This window comes from Salvelinus fontinalis, chromosome 4 (genome assembly GCF_029448725.1).
Source record: "Salvelinus fontinalis isolate EN_2023a chromosome 4, ASM2944872v1, whole genome shotgun sequence".
NCBI lineage: Eukaryota > Metazoa > Chordata > Actinopteri > Salmoniformes > Salmonidae > Salvelinus > Salvelinus fontinalis.
This window is the reverse complement of record NC_074668.1, coordinates 10,155,105-10,182,453: the sequence shown is the minus strand read 5'-3', so window position 1 is coordinate 10,182,453 and position 27,349 is coordinate 10,155,105. Positions and strand designations below refer to the sequence as shown.

General features: G+C 44.8%; 1 protein-coding gene across 1 annotated transcript; it reads left to right on the top strand.

Annotated features, from left to right (window-relative positions):
• Positions 1-3,718: 3,718 nt before the first annotated feature.
• LOC129853060 (mitogen-activated protein kinase 4-like) lies at positions 3,719-27,044 on the top strand. The gene is made up of 7 exons (XM_055918719.1): positions 3,719-4,096; positions 5,391-5,852; positions 6,445-7,032; positions 17,055-17,199; positions 19,234-19,395; positions 19,690-19,897; positions 21,610-27,044. Exons 3-7 carry the CDS (start codon positions 6,490-6,492, stop codon positions 22,895-22,897), a joined length of 2,346 nt encoding a protein of 781 aa, XP_055774694.1. The 5' UTR covers positions 3,719-4,096; positions 5,391-5,852; positions 6,445-6,489; the 3' UTR covers positions 22,898-27,044.
• Positions 27,045-27,349: the final 305 nt, after the last annotated feature.

The following is a 27,349-nucleotide window of genomic DNA, read 5'->3' as shown; positions in this document are numbered from 1 at the left end:
ATGGGTCAACAGCAAACTTGGGAAAATCCTCTGCATTATCATTAACAGCAGACTCGTACATTTCCTCAGTGAAAACAATATACTGAGTGTCACGATCATGTGGAGGATTGACGGACCAAAACGCAGCAGTAGGAAAGTAAGCCATATTCCTTTTAATGAATATGAAGGCAAAACGAAACAAAAACACTTACACACTAAACAAAACAAGAAAACGATCGTGAAGCTAATAACGAAGTGCACACACAGGCTACAAACGTATAACATAGACAATTACCCACATCAAATGAAAGCCCATGGCTACCCTAAATATGGCTCCCAATCAGAGACAACAGAAATCAGCTGTCTCTAATTGGGAACCCATTCAGGTAACCATAGACTCTCCTAGACAACTACACCAACATAGACACAGCTAGACACATGCACTCAACACAAACCCATACACTACACCCAACACCCCTTTACCATATAACCACCCAAAACCTATAAAACACAAACATTCCCCATGTCACACCCTGACCTAACTAAAATAATAAAGAAAACAAATAATACTAAAGCCAGGGCGTGACACTGAGCAAATGTCAAATTGGCTTTTTACCAAATTATCGTAAGACAGACCACGTATTCACCCTGCACACCCTAATTGACAAAAAACAAAAAACAAACCAAAGGCAAAGTCTTCTCATGCTTTCTTGATTTCAAAAAAGCCTTTGACTCAATTTGGCATGAGGGTCTGCTATACAAATTGATGGAAAGTGGTGTTGGGGGAAAAACATATGACATTATAAAATCCATGTACACAAACAAATGTGTGGTTAAAATAGGCAAAAAACACACACATTTCTTCCCGCAGGGCCGTGAGGTGAGACAGGGATGCAGCTTAAGCCCCACCCTCTTCAACATATATATCAGCGAATTGGCGAGGGCACTAGAAAAGTCTACAGCACCCGGCCTCACCCTACTAGAATCTGAAGTCAAATGTCTACTGTTTGCTAATGATCTGGTGCTTCTTTCCCCAACCAAGGAGGGCCAACAGCAGCACCTAGATCTTCTGCACAGATTCTGTCAGTCCTGGGCCCTGACAGTAAATCTGAGTAAGACAAAAAATAAGGTGTTCCAAAAAAGGTCCAGTTGCCAGGACAACAAATACATATTCCATCTAGACACCGTTTCCCTAGAGCACACAAAAAACTATACATACCTCGGCCTAAACATCAGCGTCACAGGTAACTTCCACAAAGCTGTGAACAATCTGAGAGACAAGGCAAGAAGGGCATTCTATGCCATCAAAAGGAACATAAAATTCGCCATACCAATTAGGATCTGGCTAAAAATACTTGAATCAGTTATAGAACCCATTGCCCTTTGTGGTTGTGAGGTCTGGGGTCTGCTCACCAACCAAGAATTCACAAAATGGGACAAACACCAAATTGAGACTCTGCATGCAGAATTCTGCAAAAATATCCTCAGTGTACAACGTAGAACACCAAATAATGCACGCAGAACAGAATTAGGTCGATGTCTTGATAATTATCAAAATCCAGGGAAAAAAGACGTTAAATTCTACAAACACCTAAAAGGAAGTGATTCCCAAACCGTCCATAACAAAGCCATCACCTACAGAGAGATGAACCTGGATAATAGTCCCCTGAGCAAGCTGGTCCTGGGGCTCTGTTCTCAAACACAAACACACCCCCCAGGACAGCAACACAATTAAAACCAACCAAATCATGAAAAAACAAAAAGATAATTACTTGACACATTGGAAAGAAATAACAAAAAAACTGAGCAAACTAGAATACCTGACCACTGTGACTGACCCAAACTTAAGGAAAGCTTTGACTATGTACAGACTCAGTGAGCATGGCCTTACTATTGAGAAGGGCCGCCGTAGGCAGACCTGGCTCTCAAGAGAAGACAGGCTATGTGCACACTGCCCACAAAATGAGGTGGAAACTGAGCTGCACTTCCTAACCTCCTGCCCAATGTATGACCATATTAGAGACACGTATTTCCCTCATATTACACAGATCCACAAAGAATTCGAAAACAAACCAGATTTTGATAAACTCCCATATCTACTGGGTGAAATACCAGTGTGCCATCACAGCAGCAAGATTTGTGACCTGTTGCCACAAGAAAAGGGCAACCAGTGAAGAACAAACACCATTGTAAATACAACCCATATTTAGGCTTATTTATTTTCCCTATTGTACTTTAACCATTTGTACATCGTTACAATACTGTATATATAAATAATATGACATTTGTAATGTCTTTATTCTTTTGGAACTTCGGTGAGTGCAATTTTTCACTGTTCATTTGTATTGTTTATTTAACTTTTGTATATTATCTACTCCACTTGCTTTAGCAATGTTAACATATGTTTCCAATGCCAATAAAGCCCCTTGAATTGAATTGAATTGAGCGAGAGGGGGAGAGGAAGAGAGGGGGAGAGAGAGAGAGAGAGAGAGAGAGAGAGAGAGAGAGAGAGAGAGAGAAAGAGAGCTTTGCCATCAATATGCCATCATTGTAAACAATATTTTTTTCTTAACTGATTTGACTAGTTAAATGAAGGTTAAATAAAAATAAATAAAAAATAAAAACAAGGAGTTGGCCTGATGGGTACTCTGTGGTGTTGTTGGTCCTCCTTCCTTGCTCTAGGAACAGTAGAGGAGCATTAGAGGACAAAGAGGAAAGGCCTCAGAGGGGGTTGGGTTAAATACGGAAGACACATTTCAGTTGAATGCATTCAGTTATACAACTGACTAGGTTTTCCCACCCCCCCCCCAGGTGATAAATGAGGCGCCATGTAGGCGGGGTCTCGGATCGGGGGAGGGGAAGGGGTACCTAGGGCAGGGTTTCCTCAATGTTGACCTGCGACCCCATTTAGAAACCTCTCTGTTTATTACAACTAATGTACCCTCGGTTTTATGAACCAAGCGCTTTTTTTTTCAGAGTTTCTCTCGTAACCCCATTTTCAAGGCAACCTATAGTTTGGAAAACACTGACCTACTTCACCCCAAATAAGATGGAACAGAGCTAGGGCCTCTATTTTTTTTACCTTGTGTGCGACCAGTATATCACCCAGGTCGCTCACCTCACAAAATACTTAAAAAAAAAAAAAAAAATTTAACTAGGCAAATCAGTATAGAAAAAAATATTATTTACAATGACGGCCGACCCTGACCAAACCCGGACGACACTGGGCCAATTGTGCGCCGCCCTATTGGACCCCCAATCACGGCGGGTTGTGATATAGCCTGGAATCAAACCAGCGTCTGTAATGACACCTCTAGCACTGAGATGAAGTGCCTTAGACCGCTGCTCCACTAGGGAGCCCCCCAAAAGTTAACCAGCTATGTTCTGAGCTGGTTCTCCTTCTGATATAACTGAATGATTGACTTAAGGAATCTCTAAGTGAGAGCATAGGATAAAAGTGAGTGGCAGTATTTTTTTGTATTTTATTAGGATCCCCATTAGATGTTGAGAAATGACTAAGGACACAAAAACCATTGAATAGAGTGCAAAAATAAACTATTCCCTAAATATATATTTTTAAATATATATATAGAGGCTATGAGAGAAGAGCAGGGTTTTTTCTCCTTGACCCATATGGCACTTCAGGCTTCAGCAGGTGTCAGACACTTTGATTGATGGCTGCCAGCGTGACGTCATATCGTTGGGGGGTGGGGGGTGCGGTGGTGGATTTTTTATTTATTTATAAGAGGTAATGCAACGCTTGGTGTGGGAAGTAACCTATAGGCCGGCTTACCGAAAGAATAAGAGGAACACTCAATCATTCATGGTGCAGCTTTTGTCAGTCTGTGCTTACTGGCTGCTTAGACTACTGGAACAGATCGGAAAGAGTGGTAGCCTAGCCTTTTCCTCTAAATACATTATTTACGCAGCAGCGGATTGCTAGGTAGGCTAATATAACCACAATCACGGATACTGGTACAGTCCCGCCGGCTGATTCATTAACAAAAATGAAACAAATATGTTATGCTTTACTTTATTTTTGACAGTCAAACAGCCAAAAACACGCATTATTTTTTTGTGACAGGCTGCGATGTTCACGGCGGCATATATTATTATGGTAAGTGCTCTCGCTGTGTTGTGATATCTTGTGCCTTTGTAGTTATTCAATGGATGGGCCGATAGATGTAAAGATAACGCTACACTTGCTGAGCAATAGGCTACTCACTGGCTCATGTTCATCAGCTGTTTTCATGACTAGTACATTGGGGAAAACACTTAGTTTTACGGCATCTTCTTTTCTTTTTTTTATCTTTAGGGGTTTTGAATGTTTTTGTTGCGATTGGGGCGTTACAATGTAGCCACAACCACACACAAAGGCAGACGCGGACGGGTGCATTGTACTACAGTAGCCTCGACTATCACTGAGAAAATGTATGCATTGTTTTAATGGACCCTAATATTATAATAAGGATAATAATAATCATTTTTAAAAAGAACATGGAATAACAACATTTTCTCTCAGAAACTACTGTTTCTTTCACACTAACAACTACTTCTACTGCTTATGGAGCTACAGGCTATTTTACAACTGGCTAATACAGATTCGAATGCCTCAATCAACTATGTTTTTTAGGAATTATACTTGCGTTACATAACGCCAGAACTATGCAATAGAGGACAGCGTGCACCGCAGGCGTCATATCCATTAGCCTGCCCTATACGTCATTTATAAAGTTAGCCAATACACCCCTTACCTTCCAGTATATCCAGTGTCAATATCCTCGTTTCCATAGATAGAGGGAAAATAGCATAGAACAACAAAGAACATATAGCATAAAACTTGCATAGAACAAGAGCATATTAATTGTGTATTTTACTGAAAGATCACTTATTATTATGTGGTAAAAGACTAAAGCTTACATTTGTGATAGTAGGCTTTGACATAGCAGCATTCGGGAGCACATTTACCAGATTGGAACTGAGTAGCTATTTAAATGTCCATTTGGAGCACGTTCATTTCATAAATATCCTGGCCTCAAATATCAACTGATTTAAAACAATAGCAACTGTTTGGCCTATGTCATATTTTACTCCCAGTAGTTACCTTATAGTCCTAGTTATCAGTATATCACATCTAGCTATTAATTCATTTGAATGTACAAAATATTTATATTAATAATAGGCTTTGTGGTAATGTCTAGATTATTCTTCCACTAGGCTATGCAGCATTTTCTCTTTCTGTTCCTTGCAGCTATTACATTATAGATCCACAGGTAGGAATCAAATGACACCAAGTAATAGCAGTGTGAATGGGAGGCAACATTTTATCACTAGTTCATATTGAAATGTGACACATAAGATCTTTTTTGCATTTAATGTGTAACTTGCTTCATCTCGGCCCTCCGTTACAGAAGCAGCAAGTATGTGATGGTGTCCAATAGCTGTGTCCAGTCCAGAGGGAGCCGATGCCACGCTACGGCTCCACAGGCACAAGGCGTCCGGCAGCTAGATTACTGAGGGATTACACGGACACTCGTTAACTCAATGCCACAAAACCGAGACTGAGTGGGAAGTCTGGGAACATCGACCAGGGAGGGACTGAATGGGCGGCCGGCCAACTGACTGACAGACTGCTATGGGAAGCGCAGGATACTCTACAATCTCTGTGAATGTAACACTCAACTAATTTTACCAGCGGGAGTTGAGCTGGGATCGCTCCGCTAGGATCAGAGACCAGTGGTGAATGTCTGCCTCTGCCATCCAGTGCATCTATCTGTAGCAGGCACAGATGGTGGGGTGTTGCTATGACAACACTTGCCCTGCACCAGGGTGTGGAGTTGTCTCCTGACTTGCTCTACTGTCTCTGATATGAGGTAGATGGAGCCACTGTATACCTATTTATTTACACTTCGTTCAAGAGTGATACACTCAACATTCTATGGAGCTCATTCCAGGAAAGCGTAATTGCAATCAAATCCAATGCATATTCAAGTTTCGCCACATGCACAGGATACAACAGGTGTATAACAATATAACAATACAGTAAATAGTTTACCTTGGGATCTCTTTCCAACAATGCAGTGATAAAATAATATAGATAGTAATAATAAAGATTATAATAATATAGATTATAATAATATAGATCATAATAATATAGATAGTAATAATATAGATAGTCATAATATAGATATTCATAATATAGATAATAATAATATAGATAATAATAAAATAGATATTCATAATATAGATAATAATAATGTAGATAATAATAATATAGATAATAATAGAACATAGAATACAACATGTATATTGATCTATTATCTATGCTATTACAAAATACATTTCAATATAAAGTAATTACCATTTTACAGATGGGATTATTATACCTACAGTATGTGTATGTTTGATTCCAGTCATTTTATTTGCTTTGTTATCAAATCATGGATGATCCTTTCTGATTTCTAGACCTCATCATGCAATAACCAGTGGACACCAGTAGTCAGCTGAGCCATGGCAAAACAGGACTCCCCACTGTTCCTCCACGGCTTTGACCTGGGGGGACACTTCATAGACCCCCGGCCTCTGGGCAGCGGGGCCACTGGTCTGGTTCTGTCCGCTGTGGACAAGCGCAGCGGCCAGCGGGTGGCTGTGAAGAAGCTGGTGATGCGTGACGCGGTCAGCGTGAAGCACGCACTGCGAGAGGTCAAGATCACACGGCGCCTGCAGCATGAGAACGTGGTGCGTGTGCACGAGGTTCTGGGCCCTTACGGCCACCCGCTGCCTCGCGACCCAGCCCAGCTGAGTGCCCTGTACATCGTCCAGGAGTGCATGGAGACGGACCTAGCTCAGCTGCTAGAGCAGGGACCACTTCCTGGTGGTCACGCCATTTTGCTCTTCTATCAGCTACTACGAGGCCTCAAGTTCATCCACTCAGCTAACGTGCTGCACCGCGACCTCAAACCAGCCAACGTGTTCCTCAACACAGACCAGCTACTGCTCAAGATCGGAGACTTTGGCCTGGCTCGAATCGTTGATCCACACTACTCCCATAAGGTGAGACTACAGTAGGCTGCCATTAGAAGAGAATAGCTAGCTCGGGGTCTGTATTCATAAAGCTTCATAAAGCCTCTCAGACTAGGGCTGATACAGGATCAGGTCCCCCCCTGTCCAGGTCTTTTGATCCATTATTATCTGAAAGGCAAAACTGTTCCTAGTCCAGCACTCCTACTCCAAGACGCTTCATGAATCAGGGCCCAGGAGTTACCTAGGTATTAGGTGAACAATGGATAAGTAAAGAAATAAAAACAACAGTAAAAAGACAGTGAAAAATAACAGTAGCGAGGTTATATACAGTAGCGAGGCTATATAGAGGCACCGGTTAGTCGGACTAATTGAGGTAGTATGTACATGTAGATATGGTTAAAGTGACTATGCGTATATGATAAACAGAGAGTAGCAGCAGCGTAAAATAGGGGTTGGGGGTGGGACAATGCAAATAGTCTGGGTAGCCATTTGATTACTTGTTCAGGAGTCTTACGGCTTGGGGGTAAAAACTGTTGAGAAGCCTTTTTAGTTCTAGACTTGGCGCTCCGGTACCACTTGCCATATGGTAGTAGAGAGAACAGTCTATGACTGGGGTGGCTGGGGTAATTGACCATTTTTAGGGCCTTCCTCTGACACCACCTGGTGTAGAGGTCCTGGATGGCAGGCGGCTTGGCCCCAGTGATGTACTGGGCCGTACGCACTACTCTCTGTAGTGCCTTACGGTCGGGGGCCGAGTAGTTGCCGTACCAGGCAGTGATGCAACCAGTCAGGATGCTCTCGATGTTGCAGCTGTAGAATCTTTTGAGGATCTGAGGACCCATGCCAAATCTTTTTCGTTTCCTGAGGGGGAATAGGCTTTGTCGTGCCCTTTTCACGACTGTCTTGGTGTGTTTTGACCATGACAGTTTGTTGGTGATGTGGACACTGAGGAACTTAAAGCTCTGAACCTGCTCCACTAGAGCCCCGTCAATGAGAATGGGGGCGTGCTCGGTCCTCCTTTTCCTGTAGTCCACAATCAGCTCCTTAGTCTTGGTTACGTTGAGTGATAGCTTGTTATTCTGGCACCACCCGGCCAGGTCTCTGACCTCCTCCCTATAGGCTGTCTCGTCTGCAAACTTAATGATGGTGTTGGAGTTGTGCCTGGCCACGCAGTCGCGGGTGAACAGGGAGTACAGGAGGGGACTGAGCACGCATCCCTGAGGGGCTCCAGTGTTGAGAATCAGCGTGGCGGATGTGTTGCTACCTACCCTCACCACCTGGGGGCGGCCCGTCAGGAAGTCCAGGATCCAGTTGCAGAGGGAGGTGTTTAGTCCCAGGATCCTTAGCTTAGTGATGAGCTTTGAGGGTACTATGGTGTTGAACACTGAGCTGTAGTCAATGAATAGTATTCTCACATTGGTGTTCCTTTTGTTCAGGTAGGAAAGGGCAGTGTGGAGTCCAATAGAGATGGCATCCTCTGTGGATCTGTTTGGGCGGAATGCAAATTGGAGTGGGTCTCAGGTTTCTGGGATAATGGTGTTGATGTGAGCCATTACCAAACTTTCAAAGCACTTCATGGCTATGGACGTGAGTGCTACGGGTCTGTAGTCATTTAGGCAGGCTGTCTTAGTGTTCTTGGGCACAGGGACTTTGGTGGTCTGCTTGAAACATGTTTGGTATTACAGACTTAATCAGACTCAATTCATGTTGAAAATGTCAGTGAAGACACCTGCCAGTTGGTCAGCACATGCCTGGAGCACACATCCTGGTATTACGTCTGGCCCCGTGGCCTTGTGAATGTGGATCTGTTTAAAGGTCTTACTCACGTCGGCTACGGAGAGCGTGATCACACAGTCGTCTGGAATAGCTGATCCTCTCATGTATGCCTCAGTGTTGCTTGCCTCGAAGCGAGCATAGAAGGGATTTAGCTCGTATGGGAGGCTTGTGTCACTGAGCAGCTCGTGGTTAGAGTCCCGCACCTTGAAAGCGGCAGCTCTACCCTTTAGCTCAGTGCGAATGTTGCCTGTAATCCATGGCTTCTGGTTGGGGAATGTACGTACAGTCACTGTGGGGACGATGTCCTCAATGCACTTATTGATAAAGCCAGTGACTGATGTGGTATACTCCTCAATGCCATTCGAAGAATCCCGGAACATGTTTCAGTCTGTACTAGCAAAACAATCCTGTAGTTTAGCATCACTTTTTTATAGACCGAGTCACTGGTGCTTCCTGCTTTAATTTTTGCTTGTAAGCAGGCATCAGGAGGATAGAATTGTGGTCATATTTACCAAATGGAGGGCGAGGGAGAGCTTTGTATGCGTCTCTGTGTGTGAAGTACAGGTGATCTAGAATTTCTTTCCCTCTGTTTGCTCATTTAACAGGAGGTAAAACTGAGGTAAAACTGATTTAAATTTCCCTGCATTAAAATGCCCGGCCACTATGAGCTCTGCCTTTTGGTGAGTGGTTTCCTGTTTGCCTATTTCCTTATACAGCTGACTGAGTGCAGTTTTAGTGCCAGCATCTGTCTGTGGTGGTAAATAAACAGCTACGAAAAGTCTGGATGAAAACTCTCTTGGCAAATAGTGTGGTTTACAGTTTATTATAAGATACTCTACTTCAGGCGAGCAAAATCTAGAGACTTCCTTAGATTACGAGCACCAGCTGTTGTTTACAAATATGCACAGACCCCCCCCCCCCCCCCCCCCCCCACTCGTCTTACTGGAGTGTGCTGTTCTATCTTGCCGATGCAGCGTACATCCCGTTAGCTGAATATCCATGTCATCATTCAGCCACGATTCCGTGAATCATAAAATGTTACAGTTTCTGATGTCCCGTTGGTAGGATATTCGTGATCGTACCTCGTCTAATTTATTGTCCAATGATTGCATGTTGGCAAGTAATATTGACAGTTAATGACAGTTTTCCCACTTCTGCGGATCCTCACGAGGCACCACGCTCTGTGTCCTCTGTACCTGCGTCTCTTTCTCTTGCCAATAACTGGGATGTTGGCCTTGTCAGGTGTCTGAAGTACATCCTGTGCGTCCTGCTTGTTGAATATTATTTTTTGTCTAATCCGAGGTGAGTGATCGCTGTCCTGATATCCAGAAGCTCTTTTTTTGCCATAAGATACGGTGGCAGAAAAATTATGTACAAAATAATAACAAGAAAATAAACACATAATAGCAAAATTGGTTCGGCGCCCATAAAACTGCTGCCATTTCTTCCGGCACCATTTTTTTATTTTATTTTATTTTTGTAATTTCTTTTATCCCCTTTTCTCCCCAATTTTTGTGGTATCCAATCGCTAGTAATTACTATCTTGTCTCATTGCTACAACTCCCATACGGGCTCGGGAGAGACGAAGGTCGAAAGCCATGCGTCCTCCGAAACACAACCCAACCAGCTGCACTGCTTCTTAACACAGCGCGCCTCCAACCCGGAAGCCAGCCGCACCAATGTGGCGGAGGAAACACCGTGCATCTGCCCCCCTCGGTTAGCGCGCACTGCGCCAGGCCCGCCACAGGAGTCGCTGGAGCGCGATGAGACACGGATATCCCTACCGGCCAAACCCTCCCTAACCCGGACGATGCTGGCCCAATTGTGCGTCGCCCCACGGACCTCCCGGTCGCGGCCGGCTGCGACAGAGCCTGGGCGCGAACCCAGAGACTCTGGTGGCGCAGCTAGCACTGCAATGCAGTGCTCTAGACCATTGCGCCACCCGGGAGGCTCGACACCATTTTTAGACCAGCTCCTGGCCCTACATGTAAGTGGAGATATAAAAGATGAGGATACCACCGGCTGCTTTAAGACAGCAGGATGTCTGCACTGAGAGGAGGATGTTATCTGTATTAAGATGGGAGTTCCCAGCCTGTCTATTGTAAGACTGCTTTAAGGACTAGTGCAGTGTCCTTTCATTAAAAATTATAATAATTACTGTGGGGCTTGTGTGTGACTGACAAAGCCAGGCTCTGATGGCGAGCAAAATTCTGTATCTAGAAAATATTTGTATTCACTGTCAGGTCTGTTATAGCCAGTGCTGCTGGAGTTGAGGCGGTGCTTTCCTTTTTCATTCCACTTCATAGACTGCTTTTAGAAATCAAACTAAAAGCTTTCATTGCTCCATTTGTTTGAATTTGCAGTTGTGGCACACAACTCAGAACCATAAACCACCGTTGGTGGCTGGAAAATGTGCATTGTCTTTACGTTTCACAACAAATGCACTTCATTTACAAACGCTACAGCATTCTTTGAGCCTGTTTTTGTGTTTGGTCGTGGTGCATGTATGAACATGTCCTTGAACCAAGTCATTTGGCTCCTGTAGACAGATGATTTTCTCCCCTACATGACTGCATTAGCATCCATCTATAGCTAGTACTACAGCAGAGCTTTCATAACCTTGTCCAAACATGTCCTGTTAAAGTTACAAATTAATAATTTAATAATTGATGGGTGCTTATATTTGTCTTATTTCACACATGTACAGGTGTGTATTATACAAATGTTTGAATTGTATTTTTTGTTGGTGCATATCCCAACTCCCCCTGAGACGCCCTCTTAGAGTGGGGTCACTGCTAGGGTCAGCCATTATCAACGGCAACCCTGGAGCAATTAGGGTTAAGTGCCTTTCTCAAGGGCACATCAACAGATTTTTGACCTTGTTGACTGGGGGATTGGAACTAGTGACCTTTCAGATGCTGGCCCAACGCTCTAACCACTAGGCTACCTGCTGCCCCGAGATGCTGGCCCAACGCTCTAACCACTAGGCTACATGCTGCCCCAACGCTCTAACCACTAGGCTACCTGCTGCCCCAACGCTCTAACCACTAGGCTACCTGCTGCCCCAACGCTCTAACCACTAGGCTACCTGCTGCCCCAACGCTCTAACCACTAGGCTACCTGCTGCCCCAACGCTCTAACCACTAGGCTACCTGCTGCCCCAACGCTCTAACCACTAGGCTACCTGCTGCCGCAACGCTCTAACCACTAGGCTACATGCTGCCCCAACGCTCTAACCACTAGGCTACCTGCTGCCGCAACGCTCTAACCACTAGGCTACATGCTGCCCCAACGCTCTAACCACTAGGCTACCTGCTGCCCCAACGCTCTAACCACTAGGCTACCTGCTGCCGCAACGCTCTAACCACTAGGCTACATGCTGCCCCAACGCTCTAACCACTAGGCTACATGCTGCCCCAACGCTCTAACCACTAGGCTACCTGCTGCCCCAACGCTCTAACCACTAGGCTACCTGCTGCCCCAAGTTGAACCATTACCGTGTCCGTTTTTTCTTTTTGTGGATTAGGCTCTGAGAGATTCATCTGACAGTCGACTTCTCTGCTGTGCTGCTTTATTGTTGTGGTGGAACACAGTGTGTTACACCAGCAGGTCAGTGAGGGCCCAGTGAAGGGGAGCTTTGTCCTGGCCGGGCCCAGGCCCAGAGATCTGAGCACGGGGCAGCAGGGTGCAGACAGGGAAAGAGATGGATCAGGCTGTGAGCAGGACAGGAATAACAGACTGGCCAAGAGTGTTGCCAGAATAACAATGGGCAATGCTATGTTCTGGGGATCGTGAAATCAAACAAAAAAGCTTCTATGCTGCTCTTATGCAGTGGAGTGTGAGACAGGCCATCTACAGAGCATTCTGTGTCTGGCCTCCTCTGGCCCCGGCCTCCCGGACCCACACTTATCATCAGAGTATGTGTGTATGACCTCAGGGTGTTATGTGTCAGAGACAGGTTGGTGGGAGTTGAGTTTTACTTCAGACTTTAAAGCCTACGTCAGGTTTTATGCACTTTCAAGATGGACATCAGCGTAAAAAAATGACCCGGGGCGATTCCTTTTAAGAACCAGGAAATTGCCTGTTAGTTTCTCTCCCTCTTACATTCAGTGTGTCCTCTCTCCCTCATGACCGAACAACGTCTATTCACACAGCTACTCCTCAGTCCAGACAGAGTGTGTACCTAGCTACTGTACTGAATGTTTAATAGTGAACTCCTCTAACAGTCCTGTGTTGATTCAGAGAGGAGAGAAATACAGAGTGTATTCAAAATGGAACCCGATTCCCTTTATAGCTGCAACACTATTTCCTAGTGCACTACTTTTGACTAGAGCTTATATGGCTGGTCAAAAGTAGTGGCCTATATATATGGAATTTGATGCCATTTCAGACACATTTATAGAGTCTATAGGGCTCCCGAGTGGCGCAGTCGGTCTAAGGCACTGCATCTCAGTGCTAGCGGTGTCACGACAGACACCCTTGTTTGAATCCAGGCTGTATCACAACCGGACGTGATTGGGAGTCCCATAGGGCGGCGCACAATTGGCCCAGCGTTTGTCCGGGGTAGGCCGTCATTGTAAATAAGAATTTGTTCTTAACTGACTTGCCTAGTTAAATAAAGGTAAAAAATAAAAAGTCTAGCAGAAAGCTCTGGTGCTCCACATGTCTTGCCAGCTTTGCAGGGGGCTTACTTAGAGGGAGGCTGGCAGGCAAATGCTTCAAGCTGGGATAGTTCTTGTCTTGGTAAATTGCAAGCAGTGAGGTGGAGTAGGAGAGGATACTTGATAGTGCCACGATCAAGAGAATGTTTCATCTAAAAAATAAACTTGCAGACACAACGATGACAGGAATTTGGCATCAGCCTCAAATCTAGAGTTATTTGACAGGTGACACATCCATTTTCACTGCTCATATCGCTTGAAGTCACTTGTGGGCTTGTCTCACGACTGTAAGTAAGCCTGTCAGTCTGTGGCAGAGGGTTGGGAATAAGCATTACATCTGTTGTCATCAGCCCTCCCATTCTGTCACGTCCTGACCATAGTTCTTGTATGTTTTGCTTGTTTAGTGTTGGTCAGGACGTGAGCTGGGTGGGAATTCTATGTTGTGTGTCTAGTTTGTCTGTTTCTGTGTCCAGCCTAATATGGTTCTCAATCAGAGGCAGCTGTCAATCGTTGTCCCTGATTGAGAATCATATATAGGTGGCTTGTTTTGTGTTGGGATTTGGTGGGTGATTGTTTCCTGTCTCTGTGTTTGTGTTCTGCACCAGATAGGACTGTCTCGGTTTTCACGTTTGTTGTTTTGTATTGTTGTAAGTGTTCACAGTTCGTTATATTAAACATGTTGAACACTAACTGCGCTGCATTTTGGTCCACTCCTTCATCCCAGGAAGAAAGCCGTGACACATTCTTTTGCAGGTGTTGGCGTTATGACAGAAGCTTTGACTGAAGTGCTAACCTAAATAACGCCACCTTACTGTCAAAAGACTCAATTAAAAAATATAGATATCGGATACGTCGCAAATGGTATCGTATTCTCCTCATAGGTGTTCTATTTCTGACCAGAACCCTATGAGCCCTTGTCAAAGTAGTGCACTATAAAGGGAACACGTTGCCATTTAGGACACAGCCATAAAGCTATCATTGTAAATCTGACTCAGCCTTTGGAACCATCAGTGACTGACTAAACTGTGCTTTTGGATGATAAGCAGAGATTTGACAGATTGCTTAATCAGAGGAGGCCCATCTGAATCTCTCTACCTGCTGAGCCGACCCTGTCAAACTCCACAAATTATTAATCACCTGGAGAGTCAGGGAGAGGGGGAGGCGGTGAGAAAGGAGAGAGGGAAGGAAGGAGGGTGGGAATGTGGGAGGGAGGGGTGAAATGAAGTACAGTTGGGGAGAGGGGGAGGCGGTGAGAAAGGAGAGAAGGAAGGAGGGAGCGGTGAGAAAAGAGAGAAGGAGGGAGGGAGGGAGGGTGAGAAGGTATGAAATGAAGGACAGTGGGGGAGAGGTGTAGGGATGCTTTAAGGCTGTTTTAGCTGCTTCTCATCAAACATTGAACAGTCCTCCGTCATTCATTGAACAGTCCTCCGTCATTCATTCATTGAACAGTCCTCAGTCATTCATTTAACAGTCCTCCATCATTCATTGAACAGTCCTCCGTCATTCATTTATTGAACAGTCCCCAGTCCTTCATTGAGCAGTGCTCCGTCATTCATTGAACAGTCCTCAGTCGTTCATTGAGCAGTGCTCCGTCATTCATTGAACAGTCCTCCGTCATTCATTGAGCAGTGCTCCGTCCTTCATTGAACAGTGCTCCGTCATTCATTGAACAGTCCTCCGTCATTCATTGAACAGTCCTCCGTCATTCAATGAACAGTCCTCCGTCATTCAATGAACAGTCCTCCGTCATTCATTGAGCAGTGCTCTGTCATTCATTGAACAGTCCTCCGTCATTCATTGAACAGTCCTCCGTCATTCATTGAACAGTCCTCCGTCATTCATTGAACAGTCCTCCGTCATTCATTGAGCAGTGCTCCGTCATTCATTGAACAGTAGGCCTCCCATTTAACAGTGCTCCGTCATTCATTGAACAGTCCTCCGTCATTCAATGAACAGTCCTCCGTCATTCAATGAACAGTCCTCCGTCATTCATTGAGCAGTCCTCCGTCATTCAATGAACAGTCCTCCGTCATTCATTGAACAGTCCTCCGTCATTCATTGAACAGTCCTCCGTTATTCATTGAGCAGTGCTCCGTCATTCATTGAACAGTAGGCCTCCCATTTAACAGTGCTCCGTCCGTCATCCATTGGCAGAGAGTGGAGGGGAGGGCCAGAGAGGACAGGAAATGCTTGCCTTGCACTGGGGTTGTGCAGGTTGTGACATGCATTAAATTCAAGAGCCTGCAGAGGTCGCTCGCTGCGAATGTATTGTTACAAACCAGTGGCTGTGTTTTCATAATCTCTCGCTGTCTCTTGTTAGGTGTGTGTGTGTAATGTGTGTTATACATTAAAAAGGGAGCTGCTCTAACGAGATGAAACCAGTGTGGCGCTAGGCAGAACAGCGTTAGAGGACCACATCAAAGGAGGAAGAAACAGTAATTGGATAATAAATGATGACAGAAAAGGCTTTTTCTCTGACCTTCTCTTTCACCATACTATTTCTAGATCCACTGTAGATGACTTGAAAAAGAGTACTGTCTTCTATACACTCTTAGAAAAAAGGGTTCCCAAAAGGGTTCTTTGCGGAGGGATAGGGTTCTACCAAGAACTGTTTTGATCAGAAGAACCCTTTTGGAAGACAAGGTTTTTTTGTAAGTCAAAGGGTTCAACCTAGAACCTTTAACATCCTAAGAACCATTTTTTTAATGATTCTTTGGAAGGCAAGAACATAGACATAGAACCATATATTTCCCAGCATGCTCTATTGCAAGGAGATTTTCAGAATTGTTTGTTTTACTGTAATATCTGCATGTATATTGATTGGTTGGTTAATTTTATGCTACACAAAGAAACTAATCCAATCTGTTAGTAATTGCATTTATTGCACCCGCTTCTGAGATGGTTGTTCCAGTTTAGATGATTGAGGTAGTCTAAATTCTCAATCTTCCCAACCCTGGCAGTCATTCTGAATGCAAGTTGTGGGTGATTACCAATTCCAGTGTTGGATATCCTAATTCTGGCTGAATTTCAATAGGAATTACAATTAACTTTGCAAGCCAGCATAATGTGACTTGCAGGCTTATTGTGGCCTGTAAACCAGGAGATTCCTCAGACCAATGTGTTAGGGTATAACTAGGCCCTCAAATAATGCATATATATGTAATGTATTGTCATAAATAATACAGTTTTAAAGGCTAACAAGGCTCGTGGCTTCTACCTGTTCTTTGTGGGTTCTAGGAAGAACCCTCCGAAGATAAAAGGGTTCTCAGTTGAACCCTTCATAGACAATTCAAGGAAGAACCTTATAAAAACCAAACACAGAGGGTTCTTACAAGAACCGTTTGCAGAGGGTTCTAGATAGAACCCTCTGCAAAGGTTTCTACCCAGCACCAAAAAGGGTTACCCTAAGGGGACAAGCCAAAGAACCCTGTATGGTTGTACTTAGCACCTTTCTTTCTAAGAGTGTACCTGTAATGGGTGAGTGTGAAGAGTTGGGGGAAAGCTGTACAAAAGCCATGAAGACACTTTAGCAAATGAGCCAGGAAAATGTACATCGGTGTTAATTTCCCTGTCATGCTTACCCTGTGTGTGTTGTTGTCTGTGTGTATTGGCCAGGGCTACCTGTCAGAAGGCTTGGTGACTAAATGGTACCGGTCTCCACGCCTGTTGCTCTCACCCAACAACTACACCAAGGCCATCGATATGTGGGCAGCTGGCTGCATCCTGGCAGAGATGCTAACAGGCCGCATGCTCTTTGCAGGTAGGAGTCTGTTGAGGTGGAGAGGTGTGGATATGAATATGATATGAGACATATGGATTGAATGATTCATGATTTGGATAAACTGAGGGTATTACCCATTTGTTTTTATGCTGTTGGGCAGTACAGTCTTTTTGTCAAACTAGGATCTTTTTGATGTAGTGAAGAGAAAGTCTACTTTCTTAAACTTTTTTTTGCATAATACAGAAATTGCCATTTGCCTGTCTGTCTGTTCTCTATCCAATCACTGATCAATAAGTGTACGCCTAATTGTTAATAAAGCTAAACGATCCAGGATATGGGCTGTATCCCAAATGGCACCCTATTCCCTATATTGTGCACTACATTTGACCAGAGCCCATAGGCAGAGCACTACAGTGCATTCGGAAAGTATTCAGACACCTTGATTTTTCCACATTTTGTTAAGTTACAGAATTATTCTAAAATGTATAAAATCATTTTTTCCCTTCATCAAGGCTCCCGAGTGGTGCAGCGGTCTAAGGCACTGCATGTCAGTGCTGGACGCGTCACTACAGACCCTAGTTTGATTCCGGCCGTGATTGGGAGTCCCATAGGACGGCACACAAACCCTAGCCCAGTGTGGTTAGGGTTTGGCTGGGGTTTTGGCCGGGGTAGGCCGTCATTGTAGATAAGACTTTGTTCTTAACTGACTTGCGTAGTTAAATAAAGGTTAAATAAAAAATAAATAAATAAAATCAATCTACACACAATACCTCATAATGACAAAGCAAAAACAGATTTTTGTTTATAAATGTATTAAAATAAAAAACAGAAATATTACATTTACATAAGTATCCAGACCCCTTACTCAGTACTTTGTTGAAGCACCTTTGGCAGTGAATACAGCCTCTTCTTCGGTATGATGCTACAAGCTTGGCACACCTGTTTATGGGGAGTTTCTCCCATTCTTCTCTGCAGATCCTCTCAAGCTCTGTCAGGTTAGATGGGAAGCGTCGCTGCACAGCTATTTTCAGGTCTCTCCAGAGATGTTCGATCGGGTTCAAGTCCGGGTTCTGGCTGGGCTACTCAAAAACATGCAGAGACTTGTCCCGAAGCCGCTCCTGCGTTGTCTTGGCTGTGTGCTTAGGGTTGTTGTCCTGTTGGAAGGTCCTGAGCGCTCTGGAGCAGGTTTTCATCAAGGATCTCTCTGTACTTAGCTCTATTCATCTTTCCGTTTATCCTGACTAGTCTCCCAGTCCCTGCCGTGAAAAACATCCCCACAGCATGATGCTGCCACCACCATGCTTCACTGTAGGGATGGTGCCAGGTTTCCTCCAGACGTGACGCTTGGCAGTCAGGACAAAGATAATAGGTTTTATTTAATCCATTTTAGAATAAGGCTGTAACGTAACAAAATGTGGAAAAAGGGAAGGGGTCTGAATATTTTCTGAATTAACTGTATATAAGGGATAGTGTACCATAAAAATATAGCTGCAAGCAGCCATGGTGGGTTCAAGCCCTATAACACTACAGTGCCACCATCAGGACAAATAAGTCTCATTTTCCTAGGATTAGCTACTTCTGTACCCCTTATTACGCTTGCCAAAGATCAGAACTCAAACACATTATGCTTTTGTTGGATATTGGACCATTTTGATGATGTTCACTAGGCTTTGTGTCGTAATAATAATTTGGTCATGTACCACATGATTCTATCCAGACCTGTTGACACATATTTAGTGTGTGGTCCGTCTGTAAATTCAACCTATCACCTTCTCAGTAGCCTGCTCATTAGTCACGAGGGTGTAAAACTTTTCTTATCCCAGTAGCCTGCTCCAACCATCTTAATACCCATCTTTAAAAAGTCACTACTTATAGTACTACCTTATCCTCAAATGTTCAACACTAGCCTTTAACAATTCAAACTTCTGAACTTCTACCATAAAAAAGCTGAAGCAAGACACATAATTTTTCTTCAGGAAAATTACCTTTTCTAGTTTTAGAATCATAATGCTTCTTTACTTCCTGGTTCCTCCTGGCTTCCTGCCTGGTTCCTCCTGGCTGCTCTATACGCAGGAGCCCATGAGCTGGAGCAGATGCAGCTGATCCTGTATACGGTGCCTGTGTTGAGGGAAGAGGACCATCACGACCTCCGGCAGGTCATCCCCTCCTACGTCAGCCATGGTTGGAGGGTCAGGAGGTCCTTCAGAGAACTACTACCTGAAGTAGATGCAGATGGTGAGAGGGATGGGGTTGAGGGAGAGCAGTGAAAAACTCTTCAACTAAGATCAGATGACACCTTTATACTATACCTCCCTGAAACGATCAACAGTTTCTGTTAAATGTTGGAGTTACTAAAAATAACAAGGACGTATGTCTAACTAATGTATTGTCTTAAATTCATGATTGTCTTATATTCATAAACAATCGATTTCCTGATGCTATATGACCTTACTTGCAGCCAGGTACTGTAGATGCACACATAATTTGAAAGCCTTTTCTATTCTCCGTTCCCGTCTCTTTCTCCACTAGCCATAGACTTCCTGGAGCGTATTCTGACCTTTAACCCCATGGACCGGCTGACGGCAGAGGCGGCCCTGTCCCATCCCTTCCTGCAACAGTACTCGTGTCCCCAGGACGAGCCCATGTCACCCCAGCCCTTCCGCATAGAGGACGAGCTAGATGATAGCCTGGTCACGGAGCCCGGCCACAGCCAGGCCTCTAGGTCTCACTGGGAGAGGTGTGTGTCTAGCCTGGTCTCAGATCTGTTTGTACTGTCATGTCAACTAGTGACAAGGAATTAACATCACACGGAACAGAGCAAATGGAATGGCATCAAACACCTGGAAACCATGTATTTGTTGTATTTGATTCCATTCCACTGATTCCGCTCCAGCCATTACCACGAGCCCGTCCTCTCCAATTAATGTGCCACCAACCTCCTGTGGTGTCAACCACAGAGATACATCTATATTGTACTATGCCATTCATTTCTATTGAATTCTATGGTGTCAGTTACACTTCACATACTGCAGCAGCCATATTGAGGGGGAACAGCACAGTGGCACCATGTAAAGAGAAAGAGATATCATGATCTGAACTGTACACAACAGAGACACCACACTGAGAATGTAAATCAACAAAAAGCATCAAAAAAGAAAGCAACCCCACAATGAGCCCTAGGGAATGAGCACATGACGATTTTAAAGAAAAGTCCAAATACAATTTAGTAAAAGGCAGCGACTGGATTCATTGGCTTCCGGGAGAGCCAGGGAAACGCTGTGTAGAGGTTAACAGAGAGCCAGGGAATCACTGTGTGGAGGTTAACAGAGAGCCAGGGAAACGCTGTGTGGAGGTTAACAGAGAGCCAGGGAATCACTGTGTGGAGATTAACAGAGAGCCAGGGAAACGTTGTGTGGAGGTTAACAGAGAGCCAGGGAAACGTTGTGTGGAGGTTAACAGAGAGCCAGGGAATCACTGTGTGGAGGTTAACAGAGAGCCAGGAAATCACTGTGTGGAGGTTAACAGAGAGCCAGGGAAACGCTGTGTGGAGGTTAACAGAGAGCCAGGGAAATGCTGTGTGGAGATTAACAGAGAGCCAGGGAATCGTTGTGTGGAGGTTAACAGAGAGCCAGGGAATCACTGTCTTGGAGGTTAACAGAGAGCCAGGGAATCACTGTGTGGAGGTTAACAGAGAGCCAGGGAATCACTGTGTGGAGGTTAACAGAGAGCCAGGGAATCACTGTCTTGGAGGTTAACAGAGAGCCAGGGAATCACTGTGTGGAGGTTAACGGAGAGCCAGGGAATCACTGTGTGGAGATTAACAGAGAGCCAGGGAATCACTGTGTGGAGGTTAACAGAGAGCCAGGGAATCACTGTGTGGAGGTTAACAGAGAGCCAGGGAATCGTTGTGTGGAGGTTAACAGAGAACCAGGGAAACGTTGTGTGGAGGTTAACAGAGAGCCAGGGAAACGTTGTGTGGAGGTTAACAGAGAGCCAGGGAATCGTTGTGTGGAGGTTAACAGAGAGCCAGGGAAACGTTGTGTGGAGGTTAACAGAGAGCCAGGGAATCGTTGTGTGGAGGTTAACAGAGAGCCAGGGAATCGTTGTGTGGAGGTTAACAGAGAGCCAGGGAAACGTTGTGTGGAGGTTAACAGAGAGCCAGGGAAACGCTGTGTGGAGGTTAACAGAGAGCCAGGGAAACGCTGTGTGGAGTTTAACAGAGAGCCAGGGAAACGCTGTGTGGAGGTTAACAGAGAGCCAGGGAAACGCTGTGTGGAGGTTAACACGTTGATCCAATGTGGAAAAGATGTTGAATTGGGGTCTGTGCCCAGTGTGTGTGAGTGAGTGAGAGAGAGAGTTTAAAGATAACACCAAAATGGTCTTCACCTCAGTAGACTGAAATGGCAACGTCGATGTTTCGTTGACAAGCTCTTTGTTTCCACTGTGCAGGTATGATACCAGCCTGTCATCAGACCTGTACTGGCAGCAGCAGGGTGGCTGTCAGTGCATGCCTGGGGTCTCAGAGGTGGTCAACTCCAAAGAGGAGGAGGTCCAGAGAGATCCCAGGGCAGGTTCCTACCCTCTGTTGGAGGAGGCCCAGGTGGACCCTCGCAAGTATTCCCACAGCAGCTCTGCCGAGCGCTTCCTGGACCACTCCCACTCCTCTCTGGTGCGGGCCTGTGGGGGCGGGGCTTATGCTGAGCTGGACTGTGGTCACTCATGTGACTACAAAGTGGGCTCCCCTTCCTATCTGGACAAGATTGCGTGGAGGGACGGCAAGCCGCAGCACTACTCCGAGCCCAAGCTGATCCTGGACCTGTCTCACTGGAAGAGGAATAGCCAGCTCCCTGTGCCTGAGGGGCCTGAGCCTAGAGGGGCCAGCGTGGAGGAGCTGCCTGTCGAGGAGCCACCTTGGGACCTATTCCAGGAGATCTCTCGCTGGGTGGAGAGCACACAGACTCACCTGTCCTCCGCCAGCCCACCCCAGGAACTCATGTCCTGCCCCAGCCCACCCAAGGAACCCCTGTCCTGCCCCAGCCCACCCCAGGAACCCCTGTCTTACCCCAGCCCACCCCAGGAACCCCTGTCTTACCCCAGCTCACCCCAGGAACCCCTGTCCTGCCCCAGCTCACCCCAGGAACCCCTGTCTTACTCCAGCTCACCCCAGGAACTCCTGTCCTGCCCCAGCCCACCCAAGGAACCCCTGTCCTGCCCCAGCTCACCCCAGGGACCCCTGTCTTACTCCAGCTCACCCCAGGAACTCCTGTCCTGCCCCAGCCCACCCAAGGAACCCCTGTCCTGCCCCAGCTCACCCGAGGAACCCCTATCCTACCCCAGCTCACCCCCACTGCCCCTTTTCCCCACCTCTCTCCCTGCCCCACTCTTTCACAGCTGTTCGCCGGTCATACAGCCGTCACCTGGACTGGACAAGCGCCACACACTCAGCCCGCCTGCCGCGTCCCATTCCCCTCCCTCCCGGTTGCCCTGTTCTCCCTCGTCTCCTCCGCCAATGTCACCTCTCATTCCTTCGTTGATTCATGAGCCCCCACAGACTCTTCCGTCCAGGGGGCAAGGGGGCCCGTTTGACCTAGACATGTTCATCTCTCGAGCGCTGAAGCTCTGTGGTCAGAGTGAGGACCTGGGGGGAAGCCCGGACGGGGCCAAACGGGCTAACATCAAGAGGGTACCTAGACTCCCGGAGCACCGGCCACCCCTACCTCAGACTCCCAACTCCTAATAGGACCTAGGTCCAAGTCTACCACAGAGGGTGCTGGTAGACTGTGGGAGCGGCGTTTAAGGCTACCACAGAAAGCACAGGTAGACTGTGGGAGCCGCGTTTAAGGCTACCACAGAAAGCACTGGTAGACTGTGAGAGCTGTGTTTAAGGCTACCACAGAAAGCACTGGTAGACTGTGGGAGCTGTGTTTAAGGCTACCACAGAAAGCACTGGTAGACTGTGAGAGCTGTGTTTAAGGCTACCACAGAAAGCACTGGTAGACTGTGAAAGCTGTGTTTAAGGCTACCACAGAAAGCACTGGTAGACTGTGGGAACTGTGTTTAAGGCTACCACAGAAAGCACTGGTAGACTGTGGGAGCTGTGTTTAAGGCTACCACAGAAAGCACTGGTAGACTGTGGGAGCTGTGTTTAAGGCTACCACAGAAAGCACTGGTAGACTGTGGGAGCTGTGTTTAAGGCTACCACAGAAAGCACTGGTAGACTGTGGGAGCTGCTTCCAAGGAATGTGGTATACTTAGTAAGACTTGCCTTGTAAAAAGCACGAGTTGACTCACACCCAAAGTAATAAGCGAGGTGCTGACTAACAGAATAGTAAACGTATGGAGAAACGCTCTATATACTGTATACTCCCAATGATTACTCCTAGTGTAAAATAGCTTTTTTTTACCCATTATCATTGCGGTGTGCAACTTTTCATAAGTTACCTTGACACTGACCCTTCTCACTTAAATGAATGGTGCTGGTCCTTTGGATCAGAGCAGGAGGTGAGGAGAGAAAAGCCAGGATCCAGATCCGTTAGCTACAAACAACATAATGAGCTTCCCATGGTTTTGCTACTGCATACAGTATGTCATTGAGGTCACTGCTGTAAATGAATGTATGTTTTACAGAATCTAACAGAAAGTAGTAAGCCTATGTAGTAAGCCTGCATACAGTATGTTGCTTGAAAGCAGAAACTGTACTCATTACAAGAATGCCTGCAAATGATCAACAGTTAGGTGTGGAGAGAGGAAATTCCAGGTATTGTATAGCAGAATCGCTTAAAGACAACGCAGCCAGCTATATTTGGTTATAATTCTGTTGAAATGACTCTTTCAAACACAACCCTTTAGGTTGGTTAGATATCTTCTGGATGTGAGTAGCTAGAGATCCTCCTGCAGCAAATACTTAAGAAGAATGATATACGAATATCTTCCATTGAGTGGGAAGTATCTCCTATAAGGAGTCTGAATGTATTTATAGACATAAGAACAGTTAGGTCTGGTTCGTGGCATTAGAGCCCCTTCCTCTACTAAGGAATGTGTTAATGGAGGAACGTGCATTAACAACCTGGACCCGAGTCAAATAACAGTCAAAGAGAGATGGTCTCTGGGACTCATATAATGAGGTTTTACTGTTAACACTGCTGCTGTGATTTCAAACAGTATGCCTTGTACAATTGTATACATTGAACTGCTGTTTCATAAAGCATCTTCCAGATGCCAGTAATGGTTTGTTCACAGTTTAAGGTTAAGTACAGCTTTTGGGGATTTATGTGTGTGTGTTATTATTTAGCTGAAAATGAGTTTTCTCACGGTAACGCAGTAAGATATATCTGTCTAGTACCTGCACACCCACGTTCTCATCACAGGGAGGTATACTTAGAACAGTGGCAACACGGTAGTCAGCATAGCTGATATAAAGCTGATAACAGAAAGCCTAAGGAGTAGTCATGCACAAGGACATGCAGCAAAAAGGTCACACACTCATCAAGCACTCAAAACTCTTTAGGCTGCATCCCAAACAAACAAACGGCACCCAATTCCTATATAGTGCAATACTTTTGACCAAAGCCCTATGGACCCTGGTCAAAAGTAGTGCGCTGTAAAGGGAATTGGGGTTTGTCATTGGGGACGTAGATCTTGTCTCATGCTTTTACCATTGTTACTACTATTCAATGACAGCTACCGTTTCAAAATGGTTGGATTTCATAATGATATACTCTCGAGTCATGAGAAATGTATCATTGCACAATATCACATGACATTGTAAAGGGGACACAGTGAGCTAACATAGTCAATTCTGGGAATTGCAGGGTGAAAACTATCTTCAGAGCAGAGCGAAGTTTTAATAACAAAAGCACATCAGACAGACATTGCCAGGAACCAGGTTCTTAAAGGCCAATTAGGCTTCATGTGTAGTGACAGACGCAATCTGGGCCAGTCCATGATATTTTACCATTAAAATAACAGTCAGCAATAATATCAGTACCAGTCAAAGGTTTGGGTACACCTACTCATTGCAGGGTTTTTATTTATTTTTACTATTTTCTGCATTGTAGAATAATAGTGAGGACATCAACACTATGAAATAACACATATGGAATCATGTAGTAAACAAAAAGATGTTAAACAAATCAATATTTATTTTAAATTTGAGATTGTTCAAAGTAACCACCCTTTGCCTTGATGACAGCTTTGCACATTCTTGGCATTCTCTCAACCAGCTTCATGAGGTAGTCACCTGGAAAGCATTTCAATTAACAGGTGTGCCTAGTTAAAAGTTAATTTGTGGATTTTTTCCCCCTTCTTAATGCATTTGAGCCAATCAGTTGCGTTGTGACAAGATAGGGTTGGTATACAGAAGATAGCCCTATTTGGTAAAATACCAATTTCATATTATGGCAAGAACATCTCAATTAAGCAAAGAGAAACAACAGTCCAGCATTACTTTAAGAAATAAAGGTCAGTCAATCCGGAACATTTCAAGAATTTTGAAAGTTTCTTCAAGTGCAGTCGCAGAAATCATCAAGCGCTATGATGAAACTGTCTCCTATGAGGACCGCCATGAGAAGACCCAGAGTTACCTCTGCTGCAGAGGATAAGTTCATTAGAGTTACCAGCCTTAGAAATTGCAGCTCATATAAATGCTTCACAGAGTTCAAGTAACAGACACATCTCAACATCAACTGTTCAGAGGAGACTGCGTGAATCAGGCCTTCATGGTCGAATTGCTGCAAAGAAATCACTTCTAAAGGACACCAATAATAAGAAGAGACTTGCGTGGGCCAAGAAACACGAGCAATGGACATTAGACCGGTAGAAATCTGTCCTTTGGTTTGATGAATCCAAATTTGAGATGTTTGGTTCCAACCGCCGTGTCTTTGTTAGATGCAGAGTAGGTTACCGGATGATCTCCGCATGTGTGGTTCCCACCGTGAAGCATGGAGGAGGAGGTGTGATGGTGTGGGGGTGCTTTGCTGGTGACACGGTCAGTGAATTATTTAGAATTCAAGGCACAGTTAACCAGCATGGCTACCACGGCATTCTGCAGCGATACGCCATTCCATCTGGTTTGCGCTTAGTGGGACTATCATTTGTTTTTCAACAGCACAATGACTCAACACACCTCCAGGCTGTATAAGGGCTATTTGACCAAAGGGAGTGATGGAGAGCTGCATCAGATGACCTGGCCTCCACAATTACCCGACCTCAACCCAATTGAGATGGTTTGGGATGAGTTGGACCTCATACTGAAGGAAAAGCAGCCAACAAGTGCTCAGCATATTTGGGAACTCCTTCAAAACTGTTGTAAAAGCATTCCAGGTGAAGCTGGTTGAGAGAATGCCAAGAGTGTGCAAAGCTGTCATCAAGGCAAAGGGTGGCTAATTTGAATAATATAAAATATTTTTTAATTTGTTTAGCACGTTTTTGGTTACTACATGATTCCATATGTGTTATTTCATAGTTTTGATGTTTTCAATGTTATTCTATAATGTAGAAAATAGTAAAAATAATGAAAAACCTTTGGTTGAGTAGGTGTGTCCAAACCTTTGACTATTACTGTACATAGTTAGATCCAATATGCTTGTTGCGACAGAATATGTCCCTTTTAATCTGAGTCGGTTCATGAATGTGCCTCAGAATAGGCCTACAGCTCAATGCTTCCAGCACGCTGAATGTAATAGTTTTGCATGGCTTGGTCCTTGATTAAACTGTCAAATGATTTTAACTACATGACTTTAATAATGTGAAATTGTGGACAATCTTTACTTGAGGGTGTATCACATATGGTGGAAGCGGCAGTTTTCACAGCTGAAATCAATTTACTCTTATCCCTTTTGTAGTTCCTCTTTAGCTGATGAACAGACAAATAAAAGTTGACTGAACATTTTGTGAAGGGTGTTTTTTTTCTTATTATTTTCTTCTGACCGCTGATATCATCACTGCTGGAGCTGGGGATGAATCTCCTCCTATTACCTGTTGGCACATCTGGGTCCCGGGAGGCTAAAGTCAAACCAGTCGTCTACGGGTGATTATAAAAGAAAAAGAGAGCTTATAATCACATATGGTGTGAAGAGCATGAATCGTCTGAACTTAATAATAGTAATAATAATAATGTTAATAACAATAATGTCGATAATAATAATGTCAATAATAATACTGTTAATAATAATAATGTTAGTAATAATAA